General features: G+C 45.0%; 1 protein-coding gene across 2 annotated transcripts; it reads right to left on the reverse strand.

Moving 5' to 3' along the window:
• Nucleotides 1-384: 384 nt before the first annotated feature.
• On the reverse strand, nucleotides 385-13,095 carry LOC142557320 (uncharacterized). 2 transcript variants are annotated; one of them, XM_075669060.1, is made up of 3 exons: nucleotides 12,941-13,069; nucleotides 5,083-5,374; nucleotides 385-1,688 (listed from the first exon to the last, which is right to left on the reverse strand). In XM_075669060.1, exons 2-3 carry the CDS (start codon nucleotides 5,362-5,364, stop codon nucleotides 753-755), a joined length of 1,218 nt encoding a protein of 405 aa, XP_075525175.1. In that variant the 5' UTR covers nucleotides 5,365-5,374; nucleotides 12,941-13,069; the 3' UTR covers nucleotides 385-752. The 2 variants fall into 2 exon arrangements, with proteins under 2 accessions (XP_075525175.1, XP_075525174.1); XM_075669059.1 differs by having other exon boundaries at nucleotides 386-1,688; nucleotides 12,953-13,095.
• Between the last annotated feature and the right edge of the window lie 3,367 nt (nucleotides 13,096-16,462).

Below are 16,462 nucleotides of genomic sequence, written 5' to 3' on the forward strand. Positions count from 1 at the left end.
CCGGCCGTCTTGTCACATGAAGCTACAAAAAAACACCCAAACGGGTTTCTCAGAAAGGAAACTACGCAGTTGACAAAAAAAAAAAATTCGTCCTTGCTAGGTATTCGAACCCATGACCCACGCCTTTCCCGGGCAGTCGCTCTACCATCTGCGCTAAGCAGGAGGCTAGCAGACCGCAGAGCGAGGGCGAAATAACCGACAACTCTAAGCACTGGGCCACTGCACGAGGTCAATCAGTCCTGCGGAAGCTCTCAAGGTGGAAGCAACTTCACGAAAGCGAGAAATTGACGTCCGCCTATGTCATAGCATTAAGCTACAAAGGCGCGCGCGGCCCATAGGGCTTTGTCAGAAAGTAAGCTTCTCAAGTAAAGAAAAATTCATCCTGGTCCGGGATTTTTCTTCAACTTCCTGCAAACTTGCAGTGTTGGTGTCAAACATTTCTTTTCATTGCAATATGACATTTCATATAACAGTGCGTTTGCATTGCCAGATAGAATAAGTGCCGATCGAGTGGAACAGTTGCTTTCGTGCGAACACCAAACGTTTATTTAAGAATGCTCAGCGTTTCGTACTCTCTCAGGTCACAGGGAAACGCACCGTTCCAGTTCCATCGAAAAGTCTACTTGAAATCCTCCGTCTGGTATCATTTTTCGAGCTAGGGTGGTGGTGTCAAGAAGGCACCACAATTTGATTTCAGTATGTTCAGGCCATATGGGCTCGGACCCGTATAGTTCGCACACTTGTTCAGGCATTCACTTCCTCAAGTATGGCGAACACAAATCTTCAACGCGCAAGGGCCGGACGACGCGCACTTTCCAGTTCTCGGGGTTTTTAACTATGACTTCGACTGCGACGAAGCTCGCGTTCCCTCGCATATAGCACTTGACGATCACGCCGGTGTTCTCATTGTCCAGGTAGACATTACGATAGAAGCCCTTGGCTTTAGTGAACTGCACCGCCACCTCACAAGGCTTGTACAGCAAGCTAAACACAATGAGTTCTGTAGCAGCGTCATTACTCTGGACGTCATGGTGTCCTGCAGTACTGCCCGGCATTTCGAGGAGTACAGACGGGGGAGGCGGCGCACCCTCTTCCGGCCGACTGGTGACGGCCGCCTGCGAGTGTTGCATCGGCGACGTACCAGCCGGAAGATCCTCCATCCGCAGTTTTCGTTCCAGTTTTCGGATTCCCTCTGCGACGACGACCTTCATCTCGTTCAGCGCTGATACGAGAACCCAGAGATCCGCGGTAACCGGCAGTGGCGTTAAGTCATGCACAGAATCCGCAAACTGTCGTCTCATTGTGCCCCGGGTGGTGGTCGAGTCCGTGTCAATCGCTTCCTCTTTAAGTTGTCTGGAGCTGAGCTGAGCCAGGATCTCGGCAAGGTCGTTGACTCGGCCCTGGATGGACGTCAGCATGTCTTGGCACGAGCAGTCGACCACCGGTTCGTCGTTAGCATTCGGTGTGGACATGTCAATTGAGGAGACGTGCCCGGCAACGCTCAACTGCAGTGACGCGACCACGTTGCATCCAGCTTCGTAGTGTCTCGGCAAGTCCTTACGCAGCACTGCGTCCCGGCAGCGAGGGCACCTGGTGGCGTGGAAGGAACAGCGCTTCTCAAAGTGCTCCAGCAGGTCCCCGGCTGGGCCCACGAAGTCGCATCCATTGTGGGTGTTCCAGCAGCTTACCTTTACGCGTTCAAAAGAGAGAGAGAGTGCCGGTAAGGTCTGCATTCTTCTGAAGGTAGTAAGTTCTATAACACTCGCAAGGATCAATTCTTGTTTCCCTGTCGCACTCACGAGGAGGCTCATATGTCCACAGCACCATTAATTTATCGCCATCTCATGTTTGCAGAGAACCACGCCTTCTAACCCATTGCGGTGGTCGAACAGAACCAATATAAAAAAAAAAAATTTGCCGACAAAAATGTGTCAGCCTACTAGTGCACTTCGCTAAACTGTCATCCTGTGGACTCTGTAGAAGAACATATTTAGTTGATTATTCACTGCCTAAATAAGTTCTTGCAAAGGCTCTGCTCAATGGGGGGTTTGAGGTTGTGTACTAAACTATATGGTTAAGCACCGTGGCGGATCACAGAGCAAGCAGGCGTAGCGGTTGTTATATAGAAGATTACGCGATACAGCTGGACAGGGCGTGTAACGCGTGGATGAAATAACTGACAATTTCTTGAGTATTAGAGAATATCTTTATCGTGTCCGGTACACGGTATATAACAAGGCGTTTGAACTAGTACTGGGCTACCGGACCCTGGCAGCGAGATCTTGTGACGCTTCGTTTAACCAGCATGCCTCAAAATCACTTTTTCCTGTTTCATGAGTGTAGTTGCCGAAAAAAAATTTGCCGTGCTTGAACGCACTTAAACTAACTTTCTCGAGCAATAGCACGGTTTTGCGTGCCTTGAGAAAGGACAGAGACTAGGCTCGGTGCCGGCAATAACTACCGCATCTACAACTGCACCATGCACAAGACAACACACAGACGCTGCTAAGCGCGGCAGCAGCAGTGAACGAATCGACCATAATGCTGCGTCTAGCTTCAACGCGGACTGCTAGCACTTCGTAAATGTTGCAGATCGCTTTCAATATATGGGCGCCCTCGCGGCGTACGCAGCAGCCGCCTGTAGTGGCAGGCTGAGTCCCAGTTTGACCTTGGCTGAGCTTGAAGGTCAGATTTACGGATCCGGTCGTTTCCTGCGTTTGTACATGGGAGTAGTAGGGTTACCTTTATAAAAAATACTTTACGATGCCTTCCGTTCACGATGATGCCGCTGCCGTCAATTTAAACGAGCAGCGAAGTAGAATACACTTGGTTTTTGGCGCCAGGTGGCTCCGCCAATGCGGTCGCAATAAAACTCCTTTAATCTTGAAAGCAGCGACACTGTAACATAGCCGCCGCACCTTCACCCACGCCACTGTGCTCATTCCTTTCCTCCTCGGTGTTACCACGCCTGCGCTTCCTGCGCGCTGATTGGCTGCGGAGCGTGAAACAAATCTATCAGCTAGCCCTGACGTCAAGAAAATGTCATGAAACTTGTTTTAGCTATTTTTCTAACTTTCTCCCGGCCGCCATTCGCGGGCCACGTGTTCATCTGCTGCTGCGACGCAAGTGTGTTTGCAAGCAATGTGAGATTCGTCTGCGGGAAAAATGGTTGGCTGCTGCGCTTTTCAATGCAACAGCAGGCGGGAAAAAGTGCTAGCGAAAACAATGGCTGCGAACAGGGCAAGGAAAGACTTCAAAATTTCGGAACACGCCGTTCTTTGCCAGGGGAGTGCTGTACCTCTCTTAATACTTGCAGGCAAAGTTGGACGAGGAACTTGCTAGCCCTAAATAAAAGCTATATTTTGTTTTTGTGTCCAAAAATGTTTCCAGCGGGTATATTGAGCTATTGCTTGAAGTGTCTGAAACACAAAGATCTCCACACAAATATGTTGGTTGGCTCTGTTAACCAGTGCAACGAGCTTTAATGCATGGTTTTACTTCACCGGGCACAGTACACTGCGCATATATTCAGTGGAAGTTGAATTTCATGTTTACTACGATCTTCCAGGCGTAGCCTTGGGACCTGCATTTATCTCATAAAGATATTTTCACTAATTAAAAGAAGAAAGAGAAGCTCTCAGATGACGATAACTACTCTTATGCTGATGTCCGAGAGCATATTTTTCTTTTAACCAAGCGCCTACCAGTCGCGAACTCTCGATCACGCCTACAAACTGCTGAACCGTTTCTTTTTTCTTTTGTTAATTTGTAAGCGCATCCCTAGAAGCTGGACAGTTCCGTAAAGCTAGGTTTCGGAAATTCGTGAATATTGCGCATCAGAAATGGTTTCATATCCAACCAAATTATGGCAAGTTCGCATGCATGAATTGGAGAGCATGGTCTGATTTTTGAAGCGCATGCCGTAGACGCCCACGCTTCAGTTTGTGACGTTCTGTATAAAACAATATCACTACATCTCACCTAAAAGTAATGTCGGCATCCGCTGTGCAGTAAGCAGCTAGCAGCACGAAAGAAAATCGCGTAACTGACGGGCTTTATTCGCGGCTTGTCACAGAATACAAGCTACACGCATGGCATTTGGCCCCTCAATTCTTGCAAAATGTACATGTTGCATGCTATTGGTTTATTGTAAAGTGACGTAAGCGAAGTTCAAGCGCGTGCATCTTTTCCTTTATTAAATCTTCACGCAAAGCCAGAATTGTGTCTCACGTAGTGGCATTGGCTCAAGTGCTATTGGTGCCCTCAGTAAAGGTGGATGTACTGTAAAAATCCATCATGTATGTTCTTGCTTATTTTTCTTCAGTTCTTTTAAAGCCATGGATGTGAAATGAACGCGTGAATATTTTTCACTGCCAAAACTCTCCGCATACCGTACTCCGCCCCATGAATGACCAAAGCGGTGCGACAGTCGAGAGCAAGCCGATGACAGCAATTTTTCGGAGCGCTTCGACTAGTTCGTCTCGGAGTCTATTTTCGAAAATATTCGTCAGCATGACCTACCGGCAGTTTACCATAATCGCACCAGTGCCATTAAGCGATGAATTCCACAAAAGCACTTGTAACGAATGAAACAATAAGCACACGCATTGATCCTTGCGTGGTTCCCGGTGGCCGCTGCCCCGAAAAGAATGCCGTGCAAAACGCGCCAGCCCGTGGCAGAGTGAAATCGGAGGGGAATTGAGGAGGAAAGCACGTGCGAGGATAGTGTCGCTGCTTTCCAGAATAAACTGGTTTTACGCCATCTGCGCTTACGCCTCACGTAACCCGGCAAACCGCCAATGGTAATTAGTTTGCGGGCACTTTAAAAATCTAGTATAGGCTTCAAGACAAGGGAAACAGAAACAAGGATGGTAAGTGATAGGGTGATCTGATCAGCTGATGAAATCTGCAGGCATAGACGGGAGCCGGCTGATCGAAGTATATGAATAATAGGAAATCGTTGGGAGAAGCGTCGCCCTGCAATGAAAGATTGATGGTGATGATTATAATAATAATGCAAGTGAATATGTTTGAGGAGTAGGAGGACGATAATAATGATAATGAGGAAGAGGCTGACAGTACCTGCAGCTTTTCCATGTGCTTCTGGTGAAAGGTTACCCACGACACGCCCGACTCGGCCTCGAACGACATCTTGTCCAGTGGACAAGCGTGGCCACCTTCACTGGCGCATCCGTCCAAGCAGGAGCCGCACAACAAGTGCGCACAAGGCAGCACGGCTATGCTTTGCGGCACGACTCCGCAAAGCCGGCAGACTCTGGTGGTCTCCAGGCGCTGCACGAATTTGACGGGCCGCCAGTTGAGGCCGCTCGCAAGTCCGCACATGTGGTACGTGGTGTCCGGCATTCTTGTAAATCTGGGCAATGGTATCCAAGTGCTCATTCATGGCATCGACAATTGCAGGAGGAATGTATACGGGAAAGCATTTATCTCCGCGCGAATGTCTCCTTGCTATTGATGCTGTGGCCTCCTAAGATGGGTGACGCTCTTATCGTTGAGGTTTTAGCCTCATGACATATGTGATACACTCGACGGTGATGAGCCTACTTGCGTGGTGTGACGTGCTTTGTTATTTACTAGATGTGTTTAATGACGGGCCGTTCCTTTGTTTCATTGTTATTGTCAGGGCGCACTAGATACCATCAACTTCCCTGTTGTCTCACAAGCTTCTCAGTTGACCTAACATGCAGCGTCAACGGCACCACGATGATCATGCGATGTAACAAGCCTTTCGTTGCCAGAATTCACGGAACCTTCATATTAACGCGATTGCGTTAAGGACCCCGTGTCGCAGAAACTCCGGCGTCGGCGTCAGAAGTCGTTCCGGCGAAACGATTTTTGAACCACCCATATCCTAGGTCCTCCATGTTCGGCAAGGAAGTTACTGAACTAAAATACTGAAGCTAAAATACGTAGAAAAAAACGTAAAGTACGACTTACACACAACCTACACACACGATAGTGTCGGATTGTTATTTGATTATACGAGAAAACATGATTCTGTTACGCGAATAGTAAAACAAACCCTTGTTCCAGCCTTTCTACTATGCATAAACCAGCCACGGCGTCCGCCATTTGCTCGCGCCGGCGTGCGGGTATGTTGTCCGGTGCAAAGAGGCGCACCCGATTCTTTGCAATTCCTCCATATGGCGCTGACCTCCACCGCAGTGCGGCCCACGCAAGAGGCCTTGTTTCTACCAGAAAGCCCGCCTTTGTGCATGTCGTTCGCGGCTGGTGTTTCCGGGTAAACACTACGGTACATGGGCTCCAGTTGTCGGGAAGTGTGAAAAGCAGTCAGGAGTCTTTGAATGCCATCGTGTTCCGCTCTTAAAGGCGAAGCTTAAGCGACCTCCAAATTTTTTCACTCGCTCTTGAAACTGGAAAAAAAATTTGGTATTCCATTCAAAACCAGACGGCCGTTTTTCTCGAGTATATCGATTCAGTTTGAAAACTTCGCTATTCGAACAACCCTAGTTTAATGCTATCATCGGGGACTCATGATCGACTGATAAGATTAGGAAATTTGCAGAAGTGCAATTATTCGGCTCACTCGGCACACAAGGGTGGCCAGCTGTGGATGTGCATTCCTCAGCAACTAAGGAGCATCGCTTGCTGTATATTAGTGGCAAGAAGCCAGGTTTACTGCCTCGTGGATTTATGTAGGGAGTTGCTCGCGGAATATCTGAGCGTCTTTTCATCCGCTTCAGAGAAATATTTAGCTAATTGCAGTAAAATCTTAATATTGCATGACAGCAATATATCGAATCTGCTACAACACGAATAACAACTTGCAAGCCTTGTTTTCGTTAAACAATACTTGAAATTTAAGTGAAAATTCCAACAACAATGACCACGTATGTTCCGAGCGTTATTAGAAAATTGCTAACGACCAATGTTGTGCATCAGCGGGATTTCTACAGTGACAGCTGCACTGGGCAATTACCAAAAATGCACGTTATTTATCTTTGCAACGTGGAAATTCTTCATCGGTAATTTTAAGCACATTCTAGCGCACATATTTAGGACACTGCCTCGATGAAATCCCAAAGAGAAATTAAAGGAAATAAAGTGAAATAAAACAATCATTATGAATTATGTCTATACATGAAAAGTGTTAGAACTGAAGAGCTTCAATGAACGGAGGTTTCTCTGAAACGCATTCATTAGGCTTTGGACTATAAGTTATAATGATGAAAATTATAAGCACAGCTGGGATAGGCCTCACTAAGTGAATCAAGTCTCAGCGTTCTGAACCTGGCTGCGGTTCATTAAAGGTGACTGTGGCATCCTTCGAAACTGCACCATTGAAACGGCAGGCTTATGGCTCACGTGCGCTTATTGGTAGGCCGATTGTGCTGAAAAATACCAAAGAGCCCGTATATTATCACATAAGCCGAATTTTTTTTCTACTTTATTTAGTCTGTGAGTACCGCCCAGCCCTATTCTTTGCTCACGTGAGCAGTTGAACAAAAAGAGAGACTGATAAGAACGTATTCGTCGAACGCCGACTTCCACGAATGCCGCCCCTGTTGTGCACTTAATTTATCAGAACAGCTCCATGTGCGAGTGATTCCGACAGACGCCTGTGCTCAGCGCATGTGTCCCTATGCGTGATGTGTCGCCTTTTGTACATCATCGCCTGCACCCGCCGCGGTGAACCGCTGCTCACCATGTGGTCCCCGGTTCGATTCCCGTCATTTGCGACTGCATCTTCGTCGGGGCAGCGAATTTGGCGTACTTAGACTTAGGTGCAGGTCAAAGCCGCAGACAGCTTAACGTGGCCCGTATGGTACAAGAAACCAGAGCAAAGTGACAGCTAGAAAGCTCTGCAGTTTGGCACCAGGAATCGAGTGCGCAATAGACTGGCGTGAGGATGCCGCAGTGTTAAAAAAAGACAGAAAGAAAAACGAATTTCATTTTGCTTCGCATCGCTGTGAACGGTTTCACTTTAGAACAAAACTGCGTTATACTGCGGGATTTGGTTTAAATTTAGACAAAAAAAAAATTTTCAATATCGCCGTCGGCAGATCGCGTGGTTGTAGTCCTTGAGTTGAATTCATCAAAGAGGCGGACATTGCTCGAACACACGAGAAATTGAAAATTCTAATTATATAAGTTTAATACATTACGGCGCAAATATTACTATTTGCGAATTTTAGCCGGTGAATTCTAAAGGCGCGTAGTGACCACTTGGAACTGATTTTTAAGGTAGCAGGATTATCGATATATACAGCCCGCCCCCTCTTCCCCCCCCCCCCACCATGTACGACCAAGTACATGAATGCCTGGGCGTTCCAGTTGCTTTCCCTAGTCTGTACATAACAAGCTGTTTCGTTCAATAACCCAATGAAACAACAGCGCATTCTTACCCCCCAGTTTCAAGACACATATATTGAAACCTATGTCATCCTTAGAATGCTTTCCGAATGGCTATGCCTGGCATTCTTTCATACTTGCATATTTTGTAAACATTCACTAAGCACAGTAATGTAGTTAGTTCAAAAGCTAACGAGTATTTTTTTGTTATCTAGTCTGTTATGTATCTCGATATCTCGTGCAAGTCCACCGCTTCAAGTAATCCAGGTGAAGAACTATGAATATGCTATCTGCTACAGGTGGCATTCAGGGCCGGCACCACAGGTGTGCCGAAAAAGCTGTTAGAAGGCGATTCGACGTTCATTTGTAGTAGAGTAAAGACAGTCTGCCTGAATGATTTGCCGGGTAAGAACGGGGTGTATGAACCATCTAGTCTATTCCGAGAGGCGAGTGATACCTCAAATGACAGTGTTTGCACCATCGACCAGAGGCGTTGCGTGTCAACAACAAGGTTTCAAACGCTAGCTGCCACGAGGGAAAAGAAAGGTTACCGTGTGGTGATAGTCGGTTAAACCAGTGGTACCGATACCACCGGTACCGGTAGCGCCCATGTTAGTCCTTATCTGGATTGGCACACATCCTTAGACTGCACTATCTCAGAGACCGCCCCCCGAAAGAGGCTAGAAACGTACCCGATACGAAAAAAAGTGTGGATAAAGGCTGTGTAACATGCTGCGACTGGAGCGAAAAAGATTGGTGCAGTTTCATGCATCCCAGTGCGATTTTCCGATGGCTCTTTTCAGGCGATTGCAATTTCAACGATGCGGCTGATGCGATGCCAGGGGTTCTGTGGCACACTCTGAACAATTCCTTTGTTGCAATAAAAAAGTGGCTGTGCGTTATATCATTAACCTGTTTTTAAGAGAGGCAAATGGTATGCGTGTTACGCAATTTAAAAACTCTTTTAAGTTTAAAATTTTTCTGGATTGCGCAACAGCGATTCCTGAAGTTCAGCGCGAGTAGACATGGCTCACGTTCATAGCTATTCGTAGCTGGTCGTTCAGGGCTCTTTGTCGTCTTGTGTTCGAGTTTATTTATTCAACCACGTGGTACATGAGGAATGCGCATTTGTGATGGGGTATGACGAGGAAAAAAACTGCATAAAGGCAACTTGACGAGCCTCATCACCCCTAAAACAAAACGAAACAAGCACAGGGAGCAGAAAAGAATGTTACATAAACATACACGTGGGGCCTTTCAGAACAATGAACGAATGAATCATTTACATTGCACAAGAACTGGAAGTTTTATAATTACTGAAATAAACACAGTATCATAACTGACGTGGTTTTTTATAAAGCACGTAAGTTCTCAATTGGTTAGTTATACCTATTAAGCATATTTGGAAGACAGAACGAAGAGTTTGAAGTTCATAATTTGTACGAGGACATCGTAGATGCCAATTCTATGAATACCGAGTTAGACAACAGGCTGGACTAAGTTGTAAGCCAGCTAACTTACCTACAATGTACGTACCTGCTTCCTCTACGTATTTCAGATATAAAAACCGGTAAGAGCTTGTATTCGTAGAAACAATCGATTATCAAGATTCTCAACTTTTAAAACAATTCAGATGTGCACGCATTACAAGAGGCACCTGCAAAAAACATTATTACATATTTTTTTTTTTGCACACAGACCATAGTATATATAGACGTTTTAGAGCCTGTGGACCAAAGCAGGTAACAATAATTTAGATGAGAATAAAGAAAGAGCATTGTACACTAAGCGTTCTTGAGATACAGGTAGTATATGTTAACACCTACGCAAAAGGCTAGAACTCTGGAATGTTTGTCTTAGGTGCGTTTTGTACACAGAGCACAAAGTATCAATAAATCAGTCACACACGATATCAGCGCAAGAACATGATAATACGTTGTTCCATTTTACTGCACTAACTTTCTTTATGAAATACGACAGCACATACAGATTTATTCGTTGAAAATAAGTAGCCAGAGGAGCATGACTACCTTAAGTAAACGGTTTAATGAGTAAAATTACAGGCAAATGATCGCTCATCGCGACACTGAGAGACCCTGCCTGCATTGGATAAATGGAATAGTTTTCGATAAAGAAGTCTAGGAGAGCAGAACAAGAAGTACTACTGTGGGTTTGCATAGTGAGTACACTTGGGAAAAAGGTCGCTGGAAGGTCTCAAGATCGAGCCTGTATATATGTGTTGCTCAACATGCCTATGCTTAAGTCATCACCGAGCACTAATCTGTAATTGATGTCAATAACGACCAAAAATTCGTTTCCTAGATATTCAGAAAATTAATCAATGCTACCGTCTGAACGCCTATACGTTACTACAAACACATACTTTTGAAACTTCAAGGTTAAAGCTTCTATGTCATCGGTTCACAGAGAGAGATTTTCATCCCTTTCATGCTTCAATCATGCCTTTACATGTAGGCATACACGCCACCCTCTTTTGATTGTCAGTTCTGGTTAACCACATTATATCCCTTAAAATGGGTAACGTCGATGTCAGGGCGGCACCAAGTCTCTGTCGAACACGTTTTTTCTTCGAACACTTTTCTCGAACACTCGAACACTTCCTTCGAATACTTTCTTTTTTTCTTCTTTCGAGAAGGCTGATTGCATATTAATGTGGAGAAAAAAAAGCGGGTGTCTACAACGTTCTGTAACGTGCGAATTTAGGGGCGCTATAACGTAAAACCACTCCAAAGTTTTCTATTCCAATTCTGCAATCAGCCCACCGCGATTGGTTAAAAACTTTTTTGGACCAACCCCACTTCACCTGTCTGTCACGCGACGTCACGAAAACCGCGATAGCTCCCCATCTGATATGACGTGTACACACTGATTAGGCATAATTTGACTGAACAAAACAAAAATAGTTATTTCTGATTTGACAATTTTATTGCAATTAGCCTTCGGCTATTGGTCAAAAGTTTTTGGGCTGCACCCACTTCACCACCCTCTCACGCAACGCCACAAAGCTGCAAAAATTTACCGCATCAAAGTGACGCGTATACGCGTTAAAGATGCATTAATGTGCCGAACAAAACTGAATTTTCTTCTGAATAGCCGCAAGCTGCACCGTTCCCAAAGGAATAAAATATGGCTGCCGCCGATCGCTCCGGCACTGGCTACTCGCCCATGCCGGATAGCATGGGTTTATTTGCGTATAATAATTCATTTTGCGTGGCCGTGTAACGCTTTCGAGAACTTTCGGCACGTTTACGACCTCGTTCTGCCAACTCTTTGCTGAGGATCCGTTTTAGCGTCATTCTTAACCTTCCGTTGCATGCCGCCGCGATTGTCGACAAGCCACCGCAAGCTAACAAAAAGCGGACCAAACGCAGATTCCGGCACCACCCTCTTCATCCGGTTATCGATATTCAGTGCAGTGGCTCGGCCCCATCTAATCCCTCTCCACTTGAGCATGCTCCTCGCCTCTTGTGAGCGGATTAGATAAGACAACCCACTCAGCACAGGCAATGTTATTCGTTTTTTAAGCAAACAAAAGTGTCCTCCCATGAACAAGGGGAGCATTTGATTGGTTTGTTCAGACAACCCTGCGGATGACCGCCTGATGCTTGCGTCGGCAGTTACGCAAATTTGACGTCAAGAGATTGGAATAAAAAGATGTTGTAATAGTTTTACGTTATATGGCCCTAGTTCACATGTACATGAAAACACAGTAGTTACTTGTAACGAAAGAAATCGTATATGGCTTAGGCTGCTTCAGCCAAATCAACATCGCAAGCTACATGCAAGAAAGATGATTAATCTCCATTGTGACACCCACAGATATGTCACTTTTTCTTTCACACCTTACTGGTCACTCCTTACTGATAAGAACCTTCAATTCCATACAAAAGTGCTCAGTGATATATATTGGGTCACTTGTGTTGAAGCCAAGATTACTGGTGTCAAATTTTGTTTTTTACTGCAGTTAACAGTTTGTCTCGGGCAGTTATAGAGAGGAATTTTATGACCCCATCTGATTTCTTTTCATCTTTGGGCAATACACGATGAGCGATGCCAATCGCTTTATCAGTTACATCATTTCCTAAGCACTTGGTAATGTTAGCGACAGTCTTCCTTACTTTCTCATTCGTAGTCTGTGGAAGGCTTTGATCTTGAACACTCATATTTCCAGTGCAGTGCTTTAGCTCAACGATGTCTTTATATGCTTCCCTCCGATCCTTCGGCAACTGCTCGTTCTCCTTACAGCACTACACACTCTCAGCCTTCGCCACAGTCAACTCCTGACGAAATACTTAAACGTCGGCCTTAAAGCGTTCGAAGTGCTCATTCATGAAGCCCATAGATTCGCCAATGCTGGCGACTTCAGCTCGTATTTACGTACTCGAAGAAGCAACCTTGAAAACTTCAGCTTTGGTTATACAAACAATACCACAAAGGTCCCTTTTCCTGAGCCCAGAAACAAAGAAGGAATCGCAAAACTCACAAAACAAGGAAGCTGTCACAGTTTACCTGCATGCAAAACACAAGGAAGCAACAGCGACGACATTAATGGTGCATACGCGTACGCTATATGTAAAACGCTTACAACCAACCTAACCTGCAAAGCCTGTAGTGAGTAGTTCAGCTTGCGTCCTTTCTCCGTCGCTGCCGCTGCGGGATAGAAGCGGGCTGCAGAAAAAACGCCGCACCCAAGGTAACCTTGACAAGCCGTGTGAAAGCGGCAGCAGGCTCGGGTAGATGGCGGTTCCGGTTGCGCCGATGTCTCGCCGATACGCCGGCCTCAGGCTCTAGAGAGCGCTGATAGTTCAGCGTGCCTCCTGTCGCCATCGCTTCCGCTGGCTGAGTGAATTATGCACTTTCTATGTCCGCGTAGTTCGGCCAGCGCTACTAGAAATTAGCACGTGATCTATAAAAAAGCCTATATATCTATACCATCATCCCATATGCACTATTCAGAATCAGGCTGCACCGAAGTCGTCGCGTCAGCGCAGTGAGGTCCTCGCGCTGCCCGTGCTTAGCGCCTGCTTGAGAAAAAAATATCTGTGCAAATTTTTCGTAAGGGCACATAAGCGCTGCCGGCTCCTAGCCATATTCTCGCATCAAACGCAGCAGCAAGCACCAACTCGAATGCTCACGCCTACCCCTGAAGGAAGCCGCAAATGATCTGTGCGCGTTTACTGAGCGTGGAATAGAAATATTGTTGTCAAACTCCATCTTAATGATACCTTGCATCGCTCGTCGTGGCGCGTGTGCTGTAATTGTGTGTAGAATACCTCTGAAAATTTCTAGAGGCGTTAAAGCCGATGCCTCAATTTTTTTAAGGAGCTACCGTGACTTGTGTGAGTAGCATCATAAAATTTTAACATGCATGGGCGTTGTCTACTTTCGCATCCTGAGTCTTGTGCTGTTTGTATCCTGTGGATCAGTATCAAGAAGCTTAAATCAATACGCTGCATTGCGTGCTGTGGCGGCGTATCCCCACGGCAAACATTAATACACTATTAACATAACATTTGTTTGTCTAATAACAGAATATAACGCTAGAATTTTGTATTCGTAGTGGCAAGCGTGAAGTAGCAAACTTTCGCAACTATTCACCAATCTCGTTGGCATGCGTTTGATTCTGCCTGCTTCAGCGCAATATGTTCATATGGGCTTGAAACCTCCAGATTACCAAAAATATCTGCAAATAGAGCAATTGTTTCTTCAGTGTATATTAAAGCAAGCATCCCTGTCTAGTAAGCTAGTCGTATGCTTAACCTGTATTAGATCAGTGTTACAACATGCTAATAGGAGCCATACCAAACTAAATTGATCGACCAGAATAAGAAATCGCAAGGAAAGCGTGAAGGTACAATTTAATTTCGCATTTCTGAACGAATCGTATTAACAAAATCTTATGCTTGCTTGTACTGCTTGCTTTTTAACACAATGCTCAAAACAGGGAGGCCGATTCCTTTTCTTGCTGTTGAAAAGCTGCTTGAATGTCAGTTGCATACTACATATTGTTGTGAGGGGAAGTGTTAAACAGCGAAAATAACCTCTATGCTTTTGTATCAGGTTTTTTTTTTCGTGAACGACGATTTACCTCTACAAGTTTCAGAATCCAATCATTGTGAAATATTGAGGAGACCACATTGCAGTTTTAAAATATAGACAATACATACAAGCATGCCGAAGTACCAGTACAGATTGAACATGCTTGCCTATAATGGGTAAATGAGTTGAGTTGAGTTGAGTTTAATGGCACATAAGCAGCTTAGGCTATCATGCGCCAAACACTAGGTGTGGATTCTTTCAATAAGTTGGGACACCTCAGTGAGTCCTTGTTTGGGCAAGAGCCCGGAGAGTCCCAACAAATTAACTAAAGACCTCGGCCTTCTTCTCAGGGATGAGAAGGTGGATGAGGTGTTCTGTAATATGTAGTTAAGCACTCTGCGAAGTTTTAGAGTTTTATGAGAACTCCTGCTTCTTTTAAAAAGCTAAAAACACATGATACATCAACAAGCGCATCTTCTCCTAAAATCAAAGCTGGGTGAAAAGGGATGTGTTCTTTGTAAAATATGGTAAAAAACGTCTTCCTCAATGGTTCAAGTTTTCTGCATGAAAATAGAATATGGTTTACTGTTAGTTCATCTCCACATAGTTCACATTGGGGTTTGTCTTGCTTTGTTAGAATGAAGTTGTGTGTTAGGTGTGTGTGTCCTATGCGAAGACGGCACAGGATCACTTCTTTGAAACGTTGCTGGTGTGTGCAGGATTTCCATTCACCTAACACGGGTTTTAACAGGTGTAATTTGTTGTTTGCTTCATTGTTCCAGGCAGACTGCCATTTTTTCCTTAGTTTGTGATGTATTAACTTCATGCAGTCGTTAGGAGGTAGCTTTACTTTTGCGATTCCTTTGTGCCGGGCCTGTGCCGCGCATGCATCTGCTCTCTCATTGCCACTAATTCCGACGTGGCTCGGAACCCAGCATAATTTAATGTTCAGTCCTTGTGTGGTGGCTTTTATTAAATTGTGTATGATGTCTCCTAATAGTGGTGTGACTGCATTTCTGGCATGAAGAGCTGTGAGTGCACTTAGGGAGTCTGTGTATATGATACTATTTGCGAGGTTCTGTTTTATTATTTTGTCTATGGCTATAGAAATGGCGTAACATTCAGCAGTGAAAATGGATGTGCACTGCGGAAGTCTTACTGTTTCTTCCCAGTTCCCTTGTACAACTGCGCTTCCAACATGTTCATTCGTTTTCGAGCCATCAGTATAAAAGTTTGTGAAGCTGCTGCATTTTTATTCTAGTGCAAGGAATTCCTGAATTATGGGTAGTGGCGGAGTTTGTGCTTTACGGAACTGTGTTAAAGTGAGATCGCAAGTTGTGGCAAAGATGAACCATGGGGGTAGTGGATTTTGTCTGTGGGTAATGCCAGGTAATGTGTCCACTATGCCAAATCTCTTCAAATCTCTTCAAATCGCAGGAGTAGTGGTCTTGTAGTTTGTGGTTTGTTGTTGAAAAGTACTCGTGAAGGGCATTCTGTTACAAGTGGGTAGCAAATGTGTTTTGGTAGAGATTGTATCTTAAGAATATATGCACAGGTTAGAGCCGCTCTTCTAGTTTCTAGTGGGGGTTCGTTTGTTTCTATGTAAAGGCTGGTTATAGGAGACGTTCGGTATGCACCGCATGAAATACGCAAGCCTGAGTTATGTACTGGGTCTAATTTTTTTAGGTATGTCGGTCTTGCTGAACCATACACTATGCAGCCATAATCTAAGGAGGAACGTACTAAATGACGATAAATGTGTAGAAGACATGTTCTATCAGAACCCCAATGTTTATATGACAGTATTTTTAGTATATTTAGTGACTGGGAAGCTTTCTTTCTGAGGGTGGTTATGTGTGGTAGGAATGTGAGCTTTCTGTCAAAAGTTATGCCTAGAAATTTGTGTTCATTCTTTACTGGAAGTACGGTTTCATTTAGGTGTAGGGTCGGGTCAACCTGTAGGCCTCTTTTGAGTGAGAAGAGGACAGCAACTGTTTTTTGGGGTGAAAATTTAAACCCGTTTTTGTCTGCCCAAATCGCAAGTTTGTTCAATGTGAGTTGTATCTGT

The sequence above is a fragment of the Dermacentor variabilis genome, chromosome 9 (assembly GCF_050947875.1).
Source record: "Dermacentor variabilis isolate Ectoservices chromosome 9, ASM5094787v1, whole genome shotgun sequence".
Lineage (NCBI taxonomy): Eukaryota > Metazoa > Arthropoda > Arachnida > Ixodida > Ixodidae > Dermacentor > Dermacentor variabilis.

Coding starts and splice junctions, on each gene's coding strand:
- LOC142557320 (XM_075669060.1), bottom strand. CDS start 5,364: ATGCCGGACACCACGTACCACATGTGCGGACTTGCGAGCGGCCTCAAC. Junction 1,689..5,082: donor AGCACATGGAAAAGCTGCAG/GTACTGTCAGCC, acceptor GAACGCGTAAAG/GTAAGCTGCTGGAACACCCA.